Genomic DNA, 10,114 nt, shown 5'->3' with positions numbered 1-10,114 from the left:
ATTTTATTTATTCTTTGCTTTTCAATTTATAATCAATTCTATATTTTATTTTCACTTTATTTAGTGTTTTTCTTTAAGTATTTATTTTCTTAGTTTTTCTAAAAAAAATTTATTACTTTTGCTAAACCTTAACGGTAAACCCTCAATTTTGTTCTAATTTTATCAATTTTCTTTTGTGCCCACACTAATAATTTGAAGAATGAAATATAAGAAAGAGGTATAGCAATTAAAACTGAATTAATCAAAGTTATTTTCCTAGCAAGTGACAATCGCCTCCATTTCCACTCAGCTAATCTTCGTTCTACTTTTGCTTTGAGTTTAGGGACCCTCTCTGAACTGATTTAGAGACCCCTAAACTGATACAGTAATTAAAGATATTTTTATCTTTTTTATATCTAATCAGGTTTACTTTTCAAAATATTAAAATTAAGAAATAAAACTAACTAATCAAGTTCGAAGTTTAGTCCCAAATCAAAAAGGCCTTAGCAACCCTAATTATTTGACAATTAACCCTTCATGTCTACAATTTAATACATCAAAATTTTATTCAAATTGATATTTAAATTTTATATAAGAGAGTCTAATTTTACTATTTTAAAAACTTACTTTTTAGTTCAAATATCTCCTCTCCTTCCAAGCTTATTCACTTTTTCTAATCTTCTTCGGAATAAGACACAATATAGCTTACTCAACCTATGTAACCTCAAATTTTCAGCAGATTACTCAACAAACATCTCCATCATCTCATCTCTACCAACCTCCTAAAACTGTTGGTAAAATTTCATAGTAAATCTGGACCTTCTCAGCCATATATATATAGAGTGAAAGTAGTAAAATTGTGCTCTTCAAAAACTGAGTATATCATTTTTTTTAAGCTAAATACACATTTTTTTGATAGTGCACACAATTTATATAGGAAGTATAAACAACCTCCCAGGCTTGTTCGCTATCTCATCCAACTTATTGGTTAAAATATACATCTTAGTGAATATACCTCACACCATTCACAAACCCTAACCCAATCCCTTTCATCTCAATTCGTCGGTCCTTATGGTGCTGCCTCATCCTCCTACAATTAGTCAACTTCCTTGGCCTCCTCTCTCGGATCCCTAAGCAACGCACCTCCTCCTTTGGCAAGCCTCCTCCATCGGGACCCTCAAGCCTATTCCTCTATTGGATCCCTAAGCAAGACACCTCCTTCGTCGGCTAGAGGTACTTTTAAGCATTAATTACTATTATTATTTACGTCATTAGGTTTGGTAAATTTATGTGAGAGAGTAGCACTGATAGGTAGTTAATCGTGTTTTACATCTTAATATGCTCACCGATTTGTCCATTTATCATAGATAATCATTCTCTATTGTAATTAGAAATTGTTTCTAGGTTTTGATCAGTGTTGCGTAAAAGAGAGAGCTGGCCTGCCAACCTTGAAATTTTCTTTACTGTTGGATGTGAAGACTTGTGTTTCAAATGGCAATTTACTAATTTTGGACTTCGGTTTGTCAGTCTAGGATAACTTGGTCTTCTAATTCTGGGCAACAGCTAGTTTGTAATCAATACCCCTGGACCATAGTGCAAGTTGGATATACAAATCTTTGCCGCCAAGTTTCTGAATTTGTAATCTTGACTCTTTTGTACTAAACGAATCTAAACTTCGCTTTGGCCTCGCATTTTGACTGCACCACTTCGTGATTTAATGGTGTTATGCTTCGAGCACTGCACTCAGTTTCATGCATGGTTTCTGATCCTTAAATGAAATTATTTGTCATACTGCTCTGAATTGACTAATCAAATACCCCTTTATATGAAATCCTTGTCATCGTCATACTAACATTTCCTCAAATTCAACTGCCATGTGTTAGAGATTCAAATAAACAAAGAACTATAAAATAATAAAGGAGAATCTTCAAAGGAAACTTAAATTTGCATTGTTTGTATTAAATTAAATTTAACTAGAATTTAAGCAGCACTTCTATTTTTAATATATAGAGGGCACATAGCGTCAATCTTACAATTTTAAACGCTTAGCGTTTTTTTAATACAAAGCCCTCCAAGCTTATTCACCACTTCATCCAGCCTAATGGTTAACATATACATCTTAGTGAATACCTCACAATTGAGTAAGCTAATAGGCTTATATGTCTCTGCCTTTTCTGCCACAATCTTCTTTGAAATAAGACACAGCATAGTATAGTTCAGCCCATGAAACCTCAAATTTTTAGTATATCAATCAGCAAACATCTGCATCATCTCATCTAGGGGTGTCAAAATACTTGAGCTCAGCTCGAGCTCTAAACAAGCCGGCTCGGTTTGTTCAATTTTGTGGCTCAAAGAATAGAATCGGGCTTGATTACTGTAGTATATTATATACATATATATAAAAGCCCGAACCCGTCTCTCCCAAATCCCACCCTAAAAACCCTTATCGCCGACGCGGAGCAATTCCACACTCTGCTTTGCACTCCGACTCTCTACCAGCACTCCTACTCTCCAACGCACCTACCGATGACACTCCAAATCTTCACTGGTCATGCCTCCATCGAACACCACTAGGCCACGCCAAGCTATTTTCACCCCTACTGCTCTTGCTACGCCTCTACAATAAGTCTTACACGAGGTAAGAATATGATTTCTCTTACTTGCTTCTCCATTTGGCTAGATGCTCACATCAATTATGTGATCCCTATTGAAACTTTCATACTTTCGGTAGAATATGTGATCAACGTGTGGTCTCCCTTCACGGCCACTTCGTAAAGCCCATGAAACCCTTGATTAAAGTCTGGTGTGTTCAACTTTTTTTTTCTATGCTCATGAAACTAGGGACAAAAACGAGTCGGATTATTGGATCCGATTAGGATAAAAATTTCTTTCCATTTCGGATAAGTATAGAATTTTTGAGAAAAAACCTGAATACGTATTCGGGTACGGGATATTTATTTACTAGCATATTATTTAAATGATTTATGATCTTTAGTTTGCTTATTTAAATAGTGAATATTGATATTGTTACTAATGATATGTGATAAATTATTTGTATAGATTAATTTTTCTAATTTTATATGTATTTGACATACAAAAAATTTATGTTTTTTGAAACTCTTAATATTTTTGTATCAATTATCTCTAAATAAAATAGCATAATTAGATTAAAATTTAATCAACATCGGTTTAAGATCCAACCATCTATCTGAAAATTATCCGTATCCATTTAGTTAAGATATAGTTTTAAATTTTGCTATCCACTCAATATCCCTGAATCCGTATCCAGATTAAAAATATGAATTTTGATGTGAATTAAGCACTATCCAGTCCATATTCCATCCATTTTCACCCCTACATGAAACCTTTTATTAAGCTACTGAGTCAAGCTTGAGCTTGATGAAAGCCAACTTGGGCCCACCTTATCCAGCTTATTTCAAGCTCGAGCTAATAAAAAATCTCTATCGAGCAAAGCCGAGCGAGGCCCAGCTAACTCGAAATCGGCTCGTATATATCCCTAATCTCATCCTAAAATTTCATAGTAAACTCAAGCATTCTCGACCCCCCAATTTAAAACACTCAGATATCCAATGAGCAGCTAAAACTACTTGGGCTACTAGGCCCCTCTAGGGACCATGCAACTACATGTATATATCTAGTCTCTCATGCACGTAATATATTCATAAATATCATCATATATAATCTTGATGTTCTGTATGGTTGATAGTTGTGAATAAGATATAGAGTGATATTTTATCTTTTTCAAACATTTTGAAGAGAATATTTAGTAGCAAACTATAGGGCAAGTAAGATGATACAAGAAAGAAAGTTATGGTGATTCGAAAACAAAAAGTATTTTGAACGTTGAGCCTCTAAAATCATCATGGTACGGTCATAACAAAAAGAAAATAATTATCGGATTGGGTCGGGCTAGGTTGGGCATGGTACCATCATGGCTATTTATGAATCGGCTCAATGAAAGTTGAAATCTAACATATGATACTCTTCTCTCTAGACGATTGTGGTGGTGATGGTGGTGATAAAAAAAGAGAAGAAGAAGAAGAAGGCATGAAGGAGTTCCAAGTAGACATTTACAAGGGTTCTCACACTCTCTCCCTCGCCCTCTTCGCTGACGTTACAAACAGCAGGTTTGCATGCCCTCTTTTTATTCCTCCTTATCGATCTTCTACTTATCTGCCCTCAATCTATTTTCTCTTTCCTCTGCTACAAATTGCTTTTATCATTGCTCTTTTACCTTTATTTGGTGGCCTTCACTTATTTTCTCATCTATATACTTATTTTGTTTATAGCACTTAGAGTTGGGTAGTATAATTAATTATTGATCAGATTGCAATACTCCTAGTTGGTAGTCATATAACAAATATACTATCTTTCTTGAAAATGATTGGACTTTCAAATTGTAGAATTGCGACTTGCATATTTTCAACACTATTGATGCACAAGAAAAATGCTTCGTCTTTATCTGAAACAAAGGAGTGTATATTTAAAGCTAGGCATTTATGGTCCCAATTTTTTTTTCTGTTTCCTTTTTGATATAATCTTCGATATGACAATTGGTCTTAATTAATATGACATTTTCTGGTATTCACAAGCCTAGCAGTAGGTTGCGAACTATTCCAACATCCTATATGCAACTCTCGTTGTATGGTTGTGAAAAAATTATGTTGCAAATCATTCTTCTGATCTTCTCTATTGGAAGAAATTTTATGGTCTAGGCTACTTTTTAGTACCATTAAATGATGTATTCTTTTACAGGGAACTCCTTGAATCTATGCAGTCTGGAAGGATGGAACCGGAAGTAGCACTTCTTAATTCATTACTAGTATGCAAATTCTTACTTTTAGATAACTTCTCTCAGGTTCAACCAGAAAATGATTTTCTAGCTTGTCCTAGCATAGGCATCGATGTAATATCACATGTATCTTTTCTTCTCAATGCCTTCTTTGAAGTGACTGATGTAGACTGCTAGCAAAGATTTTGCTTGACTGTACATGTCACAATTTTTTGATGATGTTTCTACCATAAATAATAGATACCAGATGTTTTCCCCATTTTAGCAGCAGCTCATAAGGCGCTTCTTTCCAGATTAAGGGAGTCGCTGACAACTCGTACTCTTCATTCAGAGCTTGTTTATAATTATGCTGGATCTAAACATGTACCTATTTGTTTTAGTTGTTACTATTTTTTATATCCAATTTTCTGCATATTATTGACTCCAAATTGGATATTATGATAGATAACAGAGTCCTTGAAGCGGTGTGGAATTTCTGATGACACAACCTATGTCCTTGTAGCTCGTTTTGATGCATCTCATGATGAGGTAGAACTCTCTAGTAATGAATATTCAATACTATGTCAAATTCCTCAATTGCATGTCTTACATAGATATTTGATGTTGCGCTCTTCCTGAATCACATTTCTTGTGAAGCTCTAAAATATAAATGATGTGGAAACAAGAATCTTAGCAATTAGAAAGCCTGCTTGAGCTACTCATGCTTCTTGAATCAATGTGAAACAGTCACCAAAAAGAGGAGGGGGGGCGGAAATCAGCTTGTACATATTTATGCTTGACCTACTTAATTGAGACAGTCTTCACTAGTAAACTGGAATAGTTGAACAAACTTCGATAGCTATCACTTAAATTTTCTTTAATGTTAAATAAAATTTATGTTCTTTGTAAGTACATAAATTTATGATACTCAGTGCTCAAAGCGGTTAACCTTCAAATTATGACATCTCACTTTGCAATCATCAAAATGGAGTCACCACTCCTCTCTTCCCTGTATAATTTGACAAGACAATTCAAGTTTGCTGACACTCATAATAGCTTGAGTTGTTAAAGTTACAAAGTCAAATGGTATATTGAGTGTGATTCTTCCTTGTAAGATGAAAGACGTGTCGAAGCTCATTCATGGGAAAGAGATCGATCTGGTAGAGTTGGAAAGAAGAGCTAACAAAGCGCAGATTCTAAAGGTATGGATATCATTTAACTTTCTTAATGTTCTTTATTTTTTCCTTTGTCCTTTTCATTTTCTAAATGTAGTGATCCTTGCATTGATTTTTTTTCAGCATTACAAAATATCTTCCGAGGAATTGGCAATATCGTCATTATCTGATGCAATCACTTGCAGGATCGCAGCTCGAGATGCCCTTTGAAAAATGAGAATCAGATGTCTCGAGTTTAAGTTTGTTTCTATCATTGTGTCTGTTATTTGATACTTTATGGTTCATGTGTCGACCCTGTAGTTCACAACATTAACTTCTTGAGTGTGACAGGCTATTTTCATTTTTCTTTCTGGGCCATAAACAAAATATTTCTATCAGTAGAATGGTCTCAACCCACTAATCGTATGGGGATTTATTTTTGGATCTCTGGTAATATGGCATTCATTACCGCATCGTTACAATCATGGACGTCTAGGCATCTTCTTTTTCATATCTCCATTTATCTCTAAGCCTTTGTTCGTTGTTCACTAGCAGCGGTGGAGACGGAAATTTGGATGAGACACTTTGGATGACTCATGCCCTCGTAACTGGCTGCTGGCTGCATATACATACCATATTCGTCGAACTTTCAAACGCCACAAGTCCAAGGGAGAGTAGAGTAGAGAAGAGGGGGTGAAGTGAAGAGATGGCATCGTTAGGCATGGGTTTTGGTGCAGCAGTTGTAACCCGTAGGCCGTTTGCAGTGACAGCGGCGACAGAGAAAGTTGATGGAGTTACCCAGGAAGAGAAGGGGCCGTTTGATTGGATTCTTGCGGCACTGCAGAAGGCCAGCTTCTCGAAACCGATCCGATCCTCAAAAAGGTAAAGGAGACCAACGGCAGGAAGCCCTCCGTCTCTGTTCCCGCCAAGAAATCCGGTGGATTCGGAGGTCTCTTTGCCCAGAAATAAAGTTTTAAGTACAAATACCTCTGAGAAAGGGACGGAGAGAAAAGAAAAAAATTAAGGCAATCTGTCGCAAGCTCGCACAGCTCTTTCCCCTCTTAAACAAGGAGACATCAAATTTTAAACTCAATCCTGTCTATGCTCCGATGATTAAGTATGCTGCTTCTCTTGTACTTTTTAAATTATTATCACGACAAATCTCTCTGTTAATTTGGCCTCAAAATTTTGAGAATTTATCTTTTGATATCGTATCTGAAGCTTGTCGGCTATTGTTCGTCTCGCCTGAATGCGTAGTCCATGTCAATGGTTTCCACGACCCTTTAACATGTGGATTGTGGCCCCAGTGGGTAGTTCTGACAAAAGCTAGTAATCGCTCACCATTAAATAAGAGGCTTCAGAAGCATCTGTTTGAAATTTCCAGCCTTTTAAAAGGTTTGCTCGAAGAATGTTGTATCTCTGGATCTCGCCCGAAGATGTCACTTTGTTGCTGCATCTCTGGATGCATTTTCAACACGCAAGATTCAAGGTTGCGCAATGACTCGCTACAATCTATTGACCAAACTCATATCCATTACCTGCTTTACTCCTTATAAACTCAACTTGTCGTTTATACGGAATAACGTCTTGCGGAGGTGATTAGAATCTATCCAACATCTGTCTTTGATGGATTCAATAATCAATAAGAAACTTGCAAGCAAAACCTTTCCGACGGTTTCTTCCGTGCAATAAAATCTTTTTTATTATTTTTATTATTTACATATATCTCCCATTAGTTTAAGATTGACTTAAATTAAATTTAATAGATAGAGATAGAGAATTATATTTAAATTGAAGTTTATCTCCAAATAATTAAATTTAAATTATTTAATATTAAATGATATCTCCTATAATTAAATCTTAACGGAAGAAAAGAAAACGTATAAAGCGCTTCTTTCCTACCGTAAAGTTAATTGTTTATCAATCATTTTGATGAAGATCTAATGGTTAAGATCTTCAAGGGTATAACAAGAAAATTGGGAAGTTAGGCATACCTAATTAATCTTCTTAACTAATATACTCTTTTTCTTACGTAATGTAGTTTTGGAACCGGTACCGGGTACGAAAACTAGCTATTATAGCCGTTGGATTAAGATTATAATTTTTAAAGGTGCATTGAAGTATTTGCCAATATTTAAAATACTCTTTATAATGAATAAATGAGAAGAGCGAGAAGGACAAAAGAGAGAATAGTTAAAATGATAGTTATTTCTTTTTTTAAAGGTAAAATAGTAACTATATTCCGTTGTAAAGATAAAATATTAAATGAGTGAAGTATCTATTAGTAAATTAATATTGAGATAAATTATTGCTTGGATACTAAACTAGTATAGACATCAGTGTACTAAAATTATTTATCCTTATTCCACAACAAAATGAGGCCTAATAGATTTAACTAACGCCTTAGAAATTTACAGAAAATATAAGTTTAGTTTGATACTAGCCTTGTCTCTATTTTCTAGAACTGATAGTGTATTTATATCTTAAGTTATACATGAGAATTTTAATAAATTTATAAGAAGTAATTTCATTAGATACTGATGATGGATGTAGAAGGCTACAGGGCATCTAGTTGCATATTAAAGCTTCATAAAGCTGAGTTCATTTATTGTTATTTTCTATGTTTTCCGTAATTGATCAATTACTTGATGCAATTTCTTCAAAAAAGAAATTGTGTCAGTATGACAAACAAGGACTGCATACCTCATTGTATTTAAAGAATAGAGGACCGTAATCTCTTTCAATTGCTGCCTTCTGTAAAGCATCCCTATGAGTTTTTGAATCTGTGCTACTCTCTCTTCTAAACCTGCTTGTTTTAAAACAAGAGTTCGTAAAAACTATGTAATCAGGAAAGTTCATCCTTCTCTAAATCCTATAGGAAATACTGAACTAATACTTACAGGCTATAGTAATTAAGACAGATGCACTAAATAAGTATATAAAACAAGTGAATCATACTGCATTTACTCCTAAGTAACAATGTCTAGAGAAATATACTAGATAAAAAGGCTTAGCTAGAGTTTATCTATCAAAGAACTTAAATGAGCTAGAAGGCTTCCTTAAAGCGCCTGGGGAAACATTTATTCCAGAAAATGGGTTTGGAGGAGTATGGGCTATCTTTTGCCTCTGAATAAATGTTAAATTCTGTTTCACCTATTCTTAGTGGATGCTGGAGTAGGGATGTTCACTGCAGCCTGCAGGTACTGCTTTGAAATTTATAGCTGCTGAGCCTCCTTTTCTACTGTTTGCTTTCATCAATTAGATTCAATATCTTGCCAACACTATCTTGGAGAATTCTCTGCTTCTCGACCTGAAATTCAAATGGCAATATGACATATTTCTAGAGATGCAAATGGTTTATGATCTTGCTTGTCTAAGAAAGTACTCAAGAATATATGGTAAGCCCCGAGTTAGTAGTTTAGAACATGACATGATTTATTAAACTGGATAGCCCATGGCATATTTAATAAATAGTCAGAATCAAATTGGTTGGATTGAGGTTGTCTTAGGATCTTAAAAGGTGGTAAAAGGTGGAGGCATAACCAAAGAGAAGAGACAGTAATATACTAGAGAATTAAGGAGGATACTTTTATCACAAAAAGAACGCGAGAACCCAGGCAAAGGAAAACTAGGTCTATTGTAAAGAAGGGATACCTAATAGTTTGTACCTATTTTTGTGGTAATGAATACTTTTTATAAGAAAAAATCACCAAAAAAAAAAAAAACGAGAACCCAGGCAAAGGACAACTAGGTATCATATAGAGAAGTTACCATGTCTCACCTCATGGCAGCAAGACCTCCTTCATGGCTAAAAAGAGCCCAGAATGTTCAAATTGTTAGTTTTATTATTATCATGTGAGCCTGTCAAAATGTGCATACTATTAATTGAAGACAAAACAGATGGACCGTGGAATAACCATAAAGTTGGCAAAGTCGTTGATTGGGCGATCAAGAGAAAGTGGAGGAGCATCAGGAGATGCGAGGTATCTTTGCATTCTCTCTGGAGGCTCAGTTTTTGAAATTGTATATGTTATACAATAGGAAACCCTACTTCATATGGCGTCCAATTTGTCTAACTTCATATCCAGCAAAAAAGTAATATCCCACACAAGCAACATAAGATTTATGACTTATTACTAAAAGGAATAATATCAAAACAAACTAGTATTTTCAGCTAGTACGGAAAGGG

The 10,114-nt window shown here is 34.9% G+C and overlaps 1 protein-coding gene across 1 annotated transcript; it reads left to right on the top strand.

The window, feature by feature from the left end:
- Positions 1 to 4,016: 4,016 nt before the first annotated feature.
- Positions 4,017 to 7,034, top strand: LOC140764371 (uncharacterized). Its single transcript, XM_073102913.1, has 6 exons — positions 4,017 to 4,127; positions 4,756 to 4,822; positions 5,033 to 5,155; positions 5,237 to 5,320; positions 5,887 to 5,973; positions 6,070 to 7,034. Exons 1-6 carry the CDS (start codon positions 4,048 to 4,050, stop codon positions 6,154 to 6,156), a joined length of 528 nt encoding a protein of 175 aa, XP_072959014.1. The 5' UTR covers positions 4,017 to 4,047; the 3' UTR covers positions 6,157 to 7,034.
- The last annotated feature ends 3,080 nt before the right edge of the window (positions 7,035 to 10,114 follow it).

The sequence above is a fragment of the Typha angustifolia genome, chromosome 1, assembly GCF_048772165.1.
Source record: "Typha angustifolia cultivar Huaian chromosome 1, ASM4877216v1, whole genome shotgun sequence".
NCBI lineage: Eukaryota > Viridiplantae > Streptophyta > Magnoliopsida > Poales > Typhaceae > Typha > Typha angustifolia.
Note: the sequence above shows the minus strand (reverse complement) of the source record. Positions and strands in the feature narration are given on the sequence as shown.

What these genes read in the sequence shown, in the direction of transcription:
- LOC140764371 (XM_073102913.1), top strand. Translation starts at nt 4,048, where the DNA reads ATGAAGGAGTTCCAAGTAGACATTTACAAGGGTTCTCACACTCTCTCC. An exon ending in GCTGACGTTACAAACAGCAG is followed by an intron (nt 4,128 to 4,755) that starts GTTTGCATGCCC and finishes ATTCTTTTACAG; the next exon opens with GGAACTCCTTGAATCTATGC. An exon ending in ATTATGCTGGATCTAAACAT is followed by an intron (nt 5,156 to 5,236) that starts GTACCTATTTGT and finishes ATATTATGATAG; the next exon opens with ATAACAGAGTCCTTGAAGCG.